This window comes from Rattus rattus, chromosome X, assembly GCF_011064425.1.
Source record: "Rattus rattus isolate New Zealand chromosome X, Rrattus_CSIRO_v1, whole genome shotgun sequence".
Taxonomy (NCBI): Eukaryota; Metazoa; Chordata; class Mammalia; order Rodentia; family Muridae; genus Rattus; species Rattus rattus.
In genome coordinates, this window is record NC_046172.1 from 87,650,354 (window position 1) to 87,665,417 (window position 15,064).

Sequence of the window (15,064 nt, forward strand, 5' to 3'; positions counted from 1 at the left end):
AATATTTAGCTTTTGCAGTTATGCTGGTTTGGCTCATACCTCCATTAACCAAGCTCCTTCTCTATGCCACCTGTTTCTCCGCACTAGCTCTTCACTATTCTTTACAAAAAGATTCCAAATGCTAAAAGAAGGGGCTTGTGCCAACTATACACCAGTGGTTAAGGGACTGCCTATCACACATAAGACCATGAACTTGATTTAGCCACATTGCAAAGAAGAGAACAGAACAGAAAGGACAGAAGAAGGAAAGTGTAGCTGTCTGTATTATTGTTACTTATGTCCTCCTGCCAAAATTGTAAAGAGTGACTGCATGTAGCTTCTGCCTTGGTTCTGATTGGTAAATAAAGATGCCAAGAACCAATAGCTGGGTTGGGCAGACAGAGACGGGACTTTAGGATTCCAGGTTTGAGCCTGGAGAGAGGAAGAAAGGATCTGCCATGCTGAGATTCAAGGAAAGGGGGGACCACCACCCTGAGAAGAGTGCCTGGCAGAAAAGCAAGGCCCTCATGTGAAGGAGCTGGCCCAGTTGGGCGGCCCTCTGGATTCAGAGTAGCTGAGACAGAACATAGTAACTAAGAACTCAGGATTAACCACCTGGCGCTTAGGCAGTGGCCCAGCTATTAAGCCGATTAGGGCATATCAAAATATAGAGGCTGTGTATGTGTCTTTTATTCATGAACATAAAGAATTGAGGCTCATAGCAAATTAATTAATTATTTAATTCAACAGGAAAGGGAAGGGAGGGAAGAAATTGCTAAAATAGGGTCAAACAAAATATTTTACAAGTATATAAGATGTTGTAATTACTTCCCACTAAGGTACAAGGGATGAAGATGAAAGTCAAAAACCTTCAAAGTGGCCATGCTATTTGATCTAAGCCTAGATGAGGGGCAGGGGAATGTAAGAATAGAGAAGACTGTGGCAACAACTTGAGGAAGGCACGGAATACATAGTATAGTTGGAGAGCAGCAGATACCTTATAGGTTGAATGCATGATGAGTGAAGCAGAGAGTGGAGTAAGGTGATGGACTGACAGACGAATACGTCCTTAAGCGTTTTACCTCTTAGTCCTGCCCTTTACTTGGGAGACAGTGTTAAAATTTGGAAATAGAAAGGCTGAGCTTTAAGAATGGCCATCAAACCCTGAAAACCTTGATAGAAAAATCTGCTGATATTTTAGAGATGAGATCTCACAGATTATTCTTTTGACATTGATGCAGGGCCAAGGACTGGTGGATAAGAACATTTCACCTGTGCTACAAGATGACACACTTCTTTCATTCATAAGGGACAAATATCCTTTGGTGATAACATTTTAGGTCAGGTTAATATCGAAGTGGGTCCTGATATTACATAGAATAGCCTAGAATGTTTACCTAAAAAGGGGAAAAAAAGAAGGCTCTCTGATGACAAAATTTCTTTTCTAATCATAGCTTAACAACAACCACAAAAGTCTTTGAGTGATTATCCTCTGCAAATACCTAAGTAGTGATCAAATCATGATTATTACTTTTTCTTATTAACACAGGCACATGTGCATACACATATCTGTTATGTGGTTGCAACTGAAATTTCCATAGGAAATGGGTTAAATGTTGGCTCAGCGGTAGCTTTGGAACCTAGATACAACCTGCCAGGCTAAAAATTTAAGTGCCACAAATATTAATACTGACAACAAGATTTCCACGAATAGGTGCTGATTAAAAAAAAAGACTGTTAATTTTACAACTTACCTAAATTACAAGTGAATGACACAAAGTCACATCCTGCATTGTTATGCATACTACACAAGTAGGTTTCTCTTCCAGTGTAACTTAATCTAAGATGTATAGGATCAGAGGCTGGCTTTACATATATTAATCTGGAGGTGTCTTCTAAAATGGTAGACTGACACGATTGATCTTAGATCAGTTCCTCAAAACAAATCACTTCGAGTTGGAATCAGACCCCACCCAGACACCACGATGATCACCATCAGTAGATAAGATGCCATTTGCAATTCTCACAGTCCTCTATACTTCTGACTGTCAAGTTATAAATGTAGGGGATCCAAAATTGGGTCTCATAATTTACTTGAATAATTCCCATAGGACAAGATTTGGAAGGATCTTAACCACAGCCTTTATGCCTACTCCATATGGAGTCAGTGTATCTCTCCCTTTCCTACATAACAGTATGACTATAAACCAGGGACCTCCACTTGGCCTTGAAAATAAGAATTTTTAAATTATTTTTAGTGTGCATATGTTAGGGTTGTGATACACATGTATACATTTTCAAGTTTGCTTGGCAAGAGGCCAACATGGGAAGTAATCTTCTATTGCTCTCCAACTTCTTTTTGAAGGCAAGGAATTTCACTAAACCTCCAACTCACCAATAGGATAAACTGTTTGGCTGGAAAGTCTTGGGGTTCCCTGTGTCTCGTGCTCCTGGTTTTGGCCTCTCAGCCCTGGGTTTACAAGTGTGTGCCATCAGGTCATGCTTTTTATGTAAGTGCTAGGAATCCCAACTCAGATTCTGATATTTGTGTAGCAAATACAACAAGCAATCTCCCTAACGCTCTTAAGTTCATACATTGGAAGGGATTCATTATATAAAAATTATTGGCCGTCACTGCGATTGAACTCAAGACTGAGTTCCACTTTCTCCCTTGGATACTGAGTTAACACAAAACATCAAACTTCTAATCACAGAATCTTTCCTTCTGGTTGACTGTCCTCATGCTACAGCACCACAGAGACATCTTAATACTCTGTTAAGTCGTGCGAATTTAAGGCTTAAGCTTTATATCAAGAACCAGGGGTGGAGATCAGATGTAGTCTTTATTATGCCACCATGCGTGAAGTCTTTTATTAAAAAAAGAACACACTGACATAGACAAGAGAAAGCAAGTCTTAAAAGGAAAGCCTCAATACTAAACCAATACTAATATTACAAGAATTCTGCTAAACAGAAGGTAGAGAAGAACAAATTTTTGAAGAGATGGAAATATTATTTCTGATTTTGTTATGATACATTGTGTGTATGTATATATATACACATATATATATATATATACACACACATATATACATACATATATGTATATATATATAATAATCAGTGTGCTCCATAATATGGCCAACTACTATGTGTCAAAAATAAAAACGAATTACAGAGGAGGATCTTCATTCTCAGTCTTAGAGTTTCCTCAGTAACAGATACAATAAAAGTATGATTTGGCCTTAGTTCCTTGCTCCGTAACACGAGATTCTAAGAGTCAAAGTGTCTTAGAATCTCTCCAGTATTCAAGCTTGCATGCTAATGAGATGATGGTGACTAGGCTTCCTAGGTAGCATTAAGATAGAGTTGGTCACCAGAAACAAACAAACAAACAAAAACAGCAAATAAGGCATGCTTAGAGTGCTGGAACACTGAACCACATCCCCAATTTCCAGGGACTGTGATTAGGAACTGGAAATTGAGTTAATCACCAGTGGCCTGTTATTTAATCAAGTCTACCTAACTGAGCTGCTATAACAATGTTAATTAATAGAAAGTGTAAAGTTTCCTAACTGACAACTAGTGAGAGCATCCATGTACTAATGGTAGGCCACTGCAATTCCTTGGGAAGAGCACCTCCCATATATTGTATCCTTCTAGATACCTCTTCCACTTTGTCACTCACAGACCTAAAACCCTTTTATTATAAACTCGTAACAGTGAAGGACTTTCGTAGTTTCGTCACAAATTTCTGAACATTGAAAACAGTTGTGGAAACTTGTGATTAGTAGCTAAGTCACAGAGAAGCGTTAGTAACCCAAACATTAACTACTGTGACAGTTATCTGACAATGAAGTCAGTCTTGTGATACTGAGCCCTTAAACTGTTGAGCCTTTACTAGCTTTGGATAGTGTTATATTGAAATTAAACTGTAGGCCAGCTAAATGGTGTTTTCAGAACTGAAAAAAAAAAACCACTTGGTTTTTAAAAAAGCATGTGCGCGTGCACGCACACACACACGTATTGTCATATGAATTGTTTTCATTTACCTGGTACTCAGAGAATATGGGGGACTACTCAGAAAAGACAAGAATGTACCAATGGCTGTTATCTAGGATGGAAATAAAGTAAACAATCCTGAGAAATAGACAGTAAACAAAAGGAAGATATAAAATAGTGTGTAGAATAAAACCTATGAGGTTCTTTATGAAATGATTTCTATAGGACAGCAGAGCAGGGGAGTCTCGCAAGGGTCAGCAGCTGCCTGGGAATGAGAACCCAGAATCTCTTTGGAGGTTAAGAAGATTAGAGAATCCCAAGGAGAAATTCTATGTAAAAAGCAAAAAAGCACACAAATTTTCTCCCTTTCAGTCTATGTCTCGTATTGTTGTCCCTACATTTGGCTGGGTGACATTAAATTCTACCCATGGCCAGATGGAACCCTGGAGGAAAAAGGCAGGTATCAAGTTCATTCTTTTCTTCTCCCAATGATGAGCTGGTCTGGGACATTTCCAGTGGCTGGCTGTCAGGCTGCTGCCATTAAGGAAATCAAACAGAAAGTAGAGAACAAGAGAAGAGGCCATATCGTGGGAAGCAGAGTTGTAGTAACCACTGTTTCCCCTCTGGGTTCCTAAAGCCAATTCTACCTATAAGATCATATCTTCACCCCAACACCCCACACACACATATAGACAAGGGCCAGGGTGGGGGGAGAGAGAGACAGAGACAGACAGAGACAGGCACAGCATGGGGTGGGAGCCTAGAGATAGAATGAGAGGGTATTCAGAAGATAGGAAGGAGTGGGAGAGTCAGAGGCATTTCAAGCACTATCACCTAGTGTGAACCACCACCATCCATCCATCCAAAAGATGCCATTTCTCAGTTCCTACATACTTCAATAGCAACTGCGGTTTATCCACAGGAACCTATCCTATAGGATGACTAGTACCGGTTTCTTGAGCTCGTGACGTGGCAAACACACCTTTACCTGGCTGAGGGATTATTTCTTTCACCAATCAATGCTGTCCTTCTGGAAACACTTTTTAAAAATTCTTCTCAAGCTAACACAGCATTGACACTACTAACTTAGTTCCCTTAAGCTCTTGCCTTCTGTTATACCTACCCCAGTTGTCAGGTCCTTCGTCTCCTTTTCCATGACAGTAAACATACCTCTCTGCCTGTCCAAGCACAAGCCTCATCATACCACTCCCCATGGACCAGCATGACCACCAGAGCATCTGTAGCAGCTCTGAAGCATTCGGGACAGACTATTCTGCCTCTGGAGCTGACCTCTGTACCAGAAGAACCCGAACCGCCTTGCCCTGAAGACAGAGCTGGAAGGCTAGCTGGATTAGTAGTCAAAGCTTCTAGCCTGAAGCCTGGGGCATGTCCTGTAAGAGTGTTTGGCCTATTGCAAAAAAGGAAAGGAACGAAGGAAGCTTCCTTCCTTGCAGGAAGAAAGAAAAGGTTTCCTGAGGAGTTGGGTCTAAATTGACTTTTTAGCACTAGTTTGTATAATGTTTGAACATATGAAAGTCCACACAGAAAATCTTGAACTGTATCAACAAAACAAACACTTAAATTCTAGTTCCTACCATGAGAACTTTCCCTATGTTAGGTTTGTGGTTTATAAAGGAAGTGGAAAATTGCCAATTTGCCCTATTTCTATAATTCCTCTACTAAAATAAGGTGGCAAAGTGTGCTGCCCAGTAAATTCTACAATGTTTGGGCAAAATCAACCACGTGGCTACTAGATCCTACTTAAGTCTACCATTGAGATTCCACGCTATTGATTGAGCTACCTTTCAAGCTTGCTTAGGCTATTAACTTGTAGATACTTTGCTCACTAGATATTGAAGATTTGTTCAATAGTGTGGATAACATTAAGTGGTTCAAGGTGCTGCATATACAATGGTAACCTATTTTTATATAATTCTGTAATATTATTCTATATTTAATTCATTCTATGTATGAAGGTTGGTATATCTTATTTATATCTTTATCCTGTATGTATGAGATGCACACATATCCCTTTTGACTGCTTCTGGTTCTTAGCAAGTGTGTACTGTGTTAGTGAAATTTTTTCACCATGCTCATATTTATTTAATGAGTCACAATTTTATCTGTTTGAAGATATATAACATTCTCAAATAAGATTTCTCCTGTCTAAAAATAATAAAGAAGTGTATATTTCCCACAACTTATTATCTATCCCTAAACCAACTTCATTCCCAACTTGTGAAACACTCCCATGTGAAGGTCTGCTTCAGTCTGAGGCTTTTGTTGTGGCAAAATACACGGAACATGAAACTTACCATTGTAATCAATTTAAACTGTACAATTCAGTGACATAAGTAAATTCTCAAGGTTGTTGCAGCCATCACCACTGTCTAGCTGCAGAACTTTGTTGTCACCTAAAAAGGAAATGTTACGATTGAGTGTAATAATTACATGAGAATTTCATTTTTGTACCATCAACAGCCTAATACAAAGTTAGCAATCTTGATTCGGAAGCCTCATTTATTTATAACTATTCTAAATCACTTTACCTCTACACTTTTTAACGCTTTAGGTTATTCATTTATACAAACACCCCCCCACACACATGCCCACCTACAACTATAGAGTCCCTGGATGGAAACATATTACCTTTCGTATGCTTTGCTAAACATCTGTCTCTAACAATTTAACACTGAATATTTTAATCCAGATAAGGGCTGTATGGAGCTGCTTCAGCCACAATGAGTTGCACACATTTTATTTATACACACATTTTAAAGTTAAGACCTATTTTTTAAAAAATATGATGCCAGATTCATATATATATGTGTGTGTATGTATATGTATATACATATGTTTATATATATGCATACTATTGTTTCATGTCAATCAATCCATACATAGTTATACATGTTTGTATGATGTTTCTTAACACTTTCCTTAGATTACCATCATACAGGAAATATTTCTTCTGAGCCCATTTAATTAGGCACAGTGGCTCTCACCCTTCCTAATCTTTCATCCCATTAACACAGTTCCTCATGTTGTAGTGACACTCATCCACAAAATTAACTTTTTTTGCCACTCCATAAATGTTATTTTGCTACTATTATGAATTGCAATGTAAATATTTTTTGGATATAGAAGTTTGCCAATGAGGCTGTGACACACAGGTTGGGAACTACAGAATTAGTCTTTTCCATTCACCCTTTAGGTAGTATTGAAGCAAAATCTATACCTGAATTGCTAACTGGAGTTCAGATTACCCAGTTCCTCAAAACTCACCTTGTCCCAGTTTTGCAGCTCTATCGTTCTCTAAGGTTCTCACTTACTTTGCCCATGTTATTCATGCTACTGGAACATATTTTCCTATCACACACCTTTCTTCACATCCCCATGGTTCATTTCCAGGGATGCTTACAGATCCGTGACTACTTTATCTAGGTCCAACTTCTTTGAAACATTTCTTGAGTACCAAAGCCCACAATAATTGCCCTTCCTAGGAAGCATGTGTCCATTCTAATACTAATCGTCTATTTTTGAATGAGCACAGCATACCTGTACCTGAGTTTTAAAGTGAAGAAGGGTCATTTATGCCAATTTTAACATCGAACTTTATTGAAAACACAGACTCAAGCAGAGAACCACATGTTTAAGTGACAAATAGCAGGATAGCTTACTCATGTGACTTGGTTCACTGGGAGCTCAACACTAAAAAATATCACAATCTGGACGGTAAGACAAATATCAACAAATGTGTTTTCAGTTCTGATATTCATTTTTGGCATCCACAAATGATCCAGCTCACAACAAGAGTTTGACAAGTTAACATTAGCATTAAAAATATAAGTTACAACACAGAAACAAGACTGTGAACACCAAAGCACTATTCAGGGCTCTTTGGGAACATAAGGCTGATGAGTGGCAGGTGGTTAATCACACTAACTTTACTGTCCCTCCTCGGGCTCATTTTCATTGTCTATTTGGATCTGCAGCTGCTTTTTGCTAGCTCTTCAAACTCATGGAATGCAGAAACAAGCGGCTCAAGACTGAAATCGTCATCGATTAAAGACATCGCTCCACTTTTTACAATGTTACTGATGTTCTGAAACATTTTGATAACAATCTGAATGTTATCATTTGTCTCCTCTATATTAAAGAGACCCACGAATATTGACAGAGCTTTGGCACTGAATAGCTTTTTGGCCACCATGGGATTGTCAGACAAGTTCAACAGCATTTTCAGAACATGAAACTTGGTTCTTGCATCGCCTGTGGTTAATAAGGCGAGAAACCCGGAGATGTAATTGGCAATCAGTGTGTGATAGTCAGTAGTTATAGTGAGATGTCTGAGCATCCTCATGCCAGTGAGCTGCTCAGGGGAATTCACACTATGAGAAAGTGTTTCCTCACACACCTGACAAATAAATGTCTCGATCATGTTTAGATTTGGATAAGGAGGAGCCATTTGAATCATGTTTTCCAAAAAGTTAGTCCTCACTCGGGAGGAAGGATAATTCATCAGGGTTTCAATAAGTGAGACAACACCCGAGTTTCGAATGAAATCTCGGGTGAACTGAGAAGCAGTTCTCATGCCCATTGCAATTTTAGATATCTCATGGATAAATGGATCACGAATTCTGTCCATCAGTAAAAGAAGTTCCTCAAACTCCGCAGAACTAATACTAAGCTCACACTGGATGCAGGTGCAAGACCAGTTCTCAGGCTGTGTACTCTCCCTGGCCTTAAGATGCTCCCGAATTTCCCGGACTGACCGGTAAGAAGGATCATACTGAAATGGGAAGTCGGGTTCAGGAGGATCACGCTGAACCACAGATTCCTGCTCCTCCCCCTCTGCGCCAAGCTCTGCACTCTTGGCTTTTTCCTCAGTATTTCCAGAAGCCCCTTCAGGAATTATAAAGGGACTTGGGAAAGGAAAGCCAATGCCATGGCAAGGAGGTGTAAATTCAATGGTGACCTCATCCCAAGATTTGGGCCTGGACGCTAAATTAAGATCCTCTTCTGGATCTCGGTACCTGCTCTTAGCTGTGTACACAGGAGTGGATTTGGGTCAAAGCAGGCCTCATCCCCTATCCCAAAACCACGACCCAAATATGGCCTCTTCTTCAGACTCAGGCCTGACCTCATCTCTGGCTACAGCCCCCAAATCGGGCTTTTCTTCGGTCCAGAACAGGGATCCACCAATGGCTCCCTCCTCAGCCCCTGGTTCGGATTCACAGATTGCTGAAGCTGCAGCCTCCAAACTAGTCTCTTGTTCTGCCCAGAACCAGGCCCCAATAATGACTTCCTCCTCAATCTTGGACTCTTGTTTGACCTTTTCATCATTTTTTAACATCTTTTTGGTCACTGGTTTTCAAGGTCTTATAGGGCTCTTCCTTGTCTCGGCCCCTAAATCTGTTAGCTCTTCCCCAGGGGTAAAAAGCCAGGACTCTTTTACAGAACTCTCTTCATCTTCAAAATAGTTCTCTCTCCTTGTCCTGATCTTTGGTCTGACATTTGCCTCATCCCTGCCTCTGGGCCTAAACATGTCATTAGCATTTTCTCCAGCCCAAAAGCAAAACGGGTTACCTGCCTCATCCTCAGACCCAGACAAAGAATCAATATAGGCATCATGTTTGGACCTGGGCTTGGACCTGGTGTCAGCCTGATGTTTAGCCCTGTGTCTGGACCTAGTATTCACCTCTTCCCTGGGCCATGATCTGATATTAGTCTCCTGCCCAGTCCACAAAGAAGACATTGTAGAAGTTTCATCTGCTGACCAGAATCCAGACTCATTAGAGGTCTCCTCTCTGGCTCTGGGCCTGGGATAGCACCAAGAACCCATATTAGCCTCTTCTCTTGGTCCAAACCAGGGCTCGATTCCACTCTGACCCTGGATACTAGGAAAAGTTTCACTACCCATATTGGCCATTTCTCTATCCATAGACAGACTCTTAGACTTCGTAACAGTTGTAGACTCGGAATTGACCAATGGCCATGTGACGGCATTAGGTAAGAGTGCTCTCTCAGCATGTGACATTGCCTCAGCTCCAAACTCACTCTGGGCCCAAGCCTGGGAATCATTCTTAGGCCTTGCTCCTGGGATTGGCTTGGCCTCAGTCTTAGGGCGGGCACCACCTACTGCCCTAGCATCAGTTTTAGGCCTGGCACCAGACATTACTTGGGCCTCCGATCTCGGCCTTGCTCCAGTCATTGACTGAGCCTCAGTTTTAGGCCTTCTTCCAGACACTGACTGGGATTCAGTTTTAGGCCTTGCCCGAGAGGAAGATTTAGTTTCAGTTTTGGGCCTAGCACCACTTGCTGCTGGAGCCTGAGGCCTGACTTTGGGTCTGACCACCAGAGGGACTTCACTTTCTCTCTCAACCCCATCCACCACAACCTCTTCCTGAGGCTTCTTATCAGACTTGGCCTGAGAACCAGTCTCAACTTCTGCCCCGGTCATGGTACAAGTTGCAAAGGTTCAATTAAGAATGCCTGCAAAGCCTCAGTCTCAACAACGGATCTGTCACAGTATTATATCTTCCCACTCTGATCTTTTGATTACTCAAGAGATATAGTGAAGAACAGGGGTAAATGACCAACCAATCCAGCACCAGTGAGACTCCTACCCAAGCAGTCTCAGTCAATAACACAGATACAGTGCAGAAGAGGTGAAATCAAGCTGGAGGACGACGAACAGGTCCTAGGTGGGTGCAGACCTGTTGATTGCACTGGTCAGCGGCAACCTCAGCACCACCAAGCGGCCACTGCAGGTGATCTAGGAGAGAGGAATGAGGAAATCAGTCCTACCCAATTCCATTGTCTGCTGCAGAAACTTACACAGAACACCCGGGGTGTGGCGCTGAGTGGGAAGACCCAGTCATAAAAAATCCCTATGTTCCTTTTTTGCCTGCTGGGAAACAGGTGCAGAGTGGAGAGAGATACTGCCTTTACAAATGGACAGAGGGGACCCCTAAATCTCACAGTAGTCACTCTGGGGTGAGTTGGGGCGACCCCACCTAAAAAGTGAACCCTGTCCCTACCCACCTTCACAAGATGTGGTGCAGTTCTCCCTCTCTTCTGTGTTCAAGCAGTGTTAAGACCAACAGCTGGCTGACTGCAGGGAGTCCTACAATTTTTGCATAAAACAAAATGAGTCTCAGTGCTTGGAAGGTGGGTACACATCCCTGAACCCAAACAAAGAACAAAAACAACAAAAACCACACCTGCTTGTGTCTAAAGCGTCTATTCCCTAGTCCCAGCAGTGAGCTGTTGTGCTGGGTCTTGAGGCTAACTCCACCTACCTCAACATTCTTAAAAGTATCCCTGAGAGAAATGAGGCATGCTATACTACTGGGCAAATTAAAGGGGACAGTGATCTGAATTTGGTTTAGAGCAAAATAGATGTGCCTTCTCAGTGGCTGGCTCTTGTACTACCCCTAGTGTCACCAACCTCCAAGATCTGAGACAGCGCCCTGAAGCCTTCTTTCCTTGCTTTGCAGAAAAACCAGCCCTTAAAAAGCAGACCTGTGGACAGACATGAAATGTATGACAATCAGAGAAAATGGTGGCAGCAGCTATTGGGCAAAAAAGGGACAGTAGACATCCTGCACCCTCTTGGGTTAGCATGAAATCTAATTTGTCTCCTCAGTGGCTGGCTCTGCACTACCCCTGAGTCTCACCAACTTCCAGAGATCTGAGACAGTACAGCCAGAAACCTTCTTTCATGATTGCAAGGAACTGACCAGCCTTAAACCAGACCTGTGGACGAAACGAAAAATGTAAAGGCAATCAGAAAATGGTGGCAGCAGCTGTGGGCAAATTAAGGGGGCAGTAAAGACACCATGCACCCTCTTGGGTTAGTGCAATCTGAATTTGTCTCCTCAGTGGCTGGCTCCTGCACTACCCTGAGGTCTCACCCAACCTCCAAAGATCTGAGACAGTCACCCTGAAGCCTTTTTCTTGATTGCAGAGACAGACCAGCATGTAAAGCAGACCTGTGGACAGACACAAAAATATAAAGCAATCAGAAAATGGTGGCAGCAGTTTTTGGCAAATTAAGGGGACACTGATCTGAATTTGGTTAGAGCAAAATGAATGTGCCTTCTCCGTGGCCGGCTCCTGCAGTACCCCTGAGTCTCACCAACTTCCAGAGATCTGAGACAGTCGCCTAGAAGAAGCCTTCTTTCCTTTTGCAGAAAAACCAGCCTTAAAAAGCAGACCTGGCGGACAGACACGAAAATGTACGACAATCAGAAAATGGTGGTAGCAGCTGTGGGCAAATTAAGGGGACAGTAAGGCAACATGCACCCCCTTGGGTTGGAGCAATTTGGATTTGCCTCCTCAGTGGCTGGCTCCTGCACTGCCCCTGAGTCTCACCAACCTCCAGAGATCTGAGACAGTCGCCTAGAAGCCTTCTTTCCTTGCTTGCAGCCTTAAAGCAGGGCTGTGGATAGACATGAAAAATGTATGACAATCAGGAGATGATGGCAGAGCTGATCTTGTTGAGAATGCCGCAGGATCAGAACCAGATCAAGTGTCTTTCAGCATTTGGGGTCCTATAACTGGAACATTCTGGATTTAGCCTGGCTGCAGGGTTCCTGAGGTAACACCACTCCTTGATGTCATCCTTATTAGTCCCTTCTGCAATTCCTGAAGACTCTCGCCACTAGGTGGCCATGTTTCTGCCTTGCGCAGCAAAAAATGGGGAAGGGCGCAGTACATTCTAGAAAGCAGGATTTCTGAAGGGGTCCTTGGTTTATGACTCCGTCATCATCCCCACCATCTTTTCAGACGATTTGGGAGGGAAGGCAGTGTAGAAAGGTACCTGCAAGGCTGTAGAAACAGAGATTAGGAGACACTTATGGGATATCCTGTTCTGGCCAGTCACCCCCCTTGCCTCAGCTATTAGCTCTGCCACCCTCCAAACCCTCACACTTTGCCTCTTCAGCCTCCCCCTGCTTTTGCAGCCCAGCCCGGGTTCCCGCTTCCTCCTCCTCACCGCCTGAGGTCTCCAGGCACAGCACACACTCCAGGAAGCAGCCAGGGCCAGCTGGCCTCCACTGGACTGTCCCGCTGGGCAGCGGTTTCCAGTGCTCGACCACCCGGAGCCCTCGACACACCCCCACTTGCCTGGCCAGGGGCAAGGCCCAGGTCCCCGGGCTTCCGCACGTCCCTCTCCTGCTCCCGGCTGTTCTCTGTCCTCCGTAGATCCTTTCACTGGCCTTTCACTGCTTTGAGCGCGAGTGGAATGGCAGAAACCCGTCCAGTCCTCACGCCTCTGCACCAAACGGGCAGGGGCTGCGCAGGATGCGGCAAGCACAGCTCTCCTGGAGGGTGTCGGGAAGGGGGCGGAGGGATTCGGCGCACGGGGCTCAACGCCCCCTCCCGGACCCACTGTAGTTCCGACTCGGAGTGGGCGGGGCCACAGACAGCCCCACTCCTCTTGGAGGGGCGGGTCGTACCAGTGGGCGTCTGCAGACCCCTGTTCACCCTAACCAGAGACCACCACCACTTTTTAAAATATTTTTGGAGCCACTACAGTGTGTGAGATGGCTTAAATGTAGAGTGTATGAGGGCTTTGGGGAGGGGGGACTACAGGGAGGAGGAGGTCTGCAGTTGGTGAGCAAGAGGGTGCAGCGGATGGATACTGAGTGGCCCCAGATTTATTTGCACTTCAGAAGGAGGCTGGACAGTGCCTACCCATCCCAGCACCCCCTCTCTACTCCCCCTACCCTCCTCCCTTTTCTGACGCCAATGGAATGGGAGGGGGGCTGTCAGTACTGCAGCCTGAGAGGGGACAGGTGACCTAGCAACAGCCATCCAGTAGGTTCCTTTTGATTCTCCCATGTTTTCTTTTACTGGCTCATGAAATCATGAAGAGGAGAGCATTTTTGCATCTAAGGGATACGACATGGTGGCTTCCATTACATTCCCCCACCACTGCCCCCTTTCCAAAAGGGAGATAGAGGCAGAGAGGGAGGGAGAGAGGGAAAAACGGAGGGGAGGTGGGAGAGAAAGAAAGAGAGGCATGGAGAGATTGATTTTCATTCTAAGTAGCAATACCCTTTGGGTTACTTATTGTTGGTCCCCACAACTGTCCTTTCCCTGTCAGTATTTACAGGACGTCATAGAGTCCTGCTGTTTTTTCTGTTCTACAGCCAAGTGTTGGGACCCATTTTGGGCCTGTTTAGTTTCCTTGCCTGTGGTTCTCTGAAATCAGCCCTTGCCATTCCTGTCCAAGCTCCCGGAGGAGGAGGGATCAAGTAGCTTGGATCTCAGCCATAACTAGGTTCACTGTATCTCTCAGGGAAGGACCCTCCGTGCATTTGTTTCCCTGAACCCACTCCTGGCTGATTCAGAGCCTTTCCTTTAACTTCCACCCACAAAAATTTCCTCTGCTCTTCATCCCCTTTTTTTGCTTGCTTTGTGAGAAAAACAGGAATGCCATTAAACACACAGTAAAGCTGTTGACCTTGCCCATTTAGAAATTCATTTAAACACCTACCCAGTGTTCAGCAAAATAACAACCCCAAGTCCATACCCAGGATATGGGAACATATAATATTCAGCCAAGAAGAGGTGAGGTTTCAGGGGGAACTCGGGTTGTTAATAGTGGGATCTAACACACTATTATGCTGGATGAGTCTACCCAATATAACTGCAAGGATTATAGGTTTGGCATAAATTCTGTGTTTGAAGGGAGCAGCATGGAGGGAGGAAGGGAAGCTGGAAAGTCCATTGTTAGCTTTGAAGATGAAAGGACTACAGTAGCCATAGAATGTAATCTGTCTCCAGAAGACAGGAAGAAAACCAATGAAGATTCTCTTATAGTAATTTTAGAAGGAAAGGAACTCTCATAAGACCTTTACATTAATGTCAGTTTTAAAAATCATTTCTAACTTCCATAATTATAAAGTAATGAATATGCATTATCTTATGCTGCTACATTTGTAATACAGCTGCCTCTGTCTAGGTCCTGTCACACCTCTGTATGTTCACAGAACCCTGGATGGGAAACGACTTTTCTAAAATATGTTCCTGTACTGAGCAAACTTTGTCTTACCAACATTCTCCAAGCAAT

At 43.4% G+C, this 15,064-nt stretch overlaps 1 protein-coding gene and 1 long non-coding RNA gene across 2 annotated transcripts; both read right to left on the reverse strand.

The window, feature by feature from the left end:
* Window positions 1-3,993: 3,993 nt before the first annotated feature.
* Window positions 3,994-10,812, reverse strand: LOC116888615. Its single transcript, XR_004386328.1, has 3 exons — window positions 10,701-10,812; window positions 6,297-6,395; window positions 3,994-4,515 (listed from the first exon to the last, which is right to left on the reverse strand). It is a non-coding gene; the product is annotated as an uncharacterized LOC116888615 (long non-coding RNA).
* Gprasp2 (G protein-coupled receptor associated sorting protein 2) lies at window positions 7,576-10,768 on the reverse strand. The gene is given in 6 exon segments (XM_032889913.1): window positions 7,576-7,982; window positions 7,985-9,042; window positions 9,045-9,069; window positions 9,071-9,328; window positions 9,330-9,403; window positions 9,406-10,768. Coding segments are annotated over 6 exon segments (2,508 nt in total). The 5' UTR covers window positions 10,445-10,768; the 3' UTR covers window positions 7,576-7,928.
* Window positions 10,813-15,064: the final 4,252 nt, after the last annotated feature.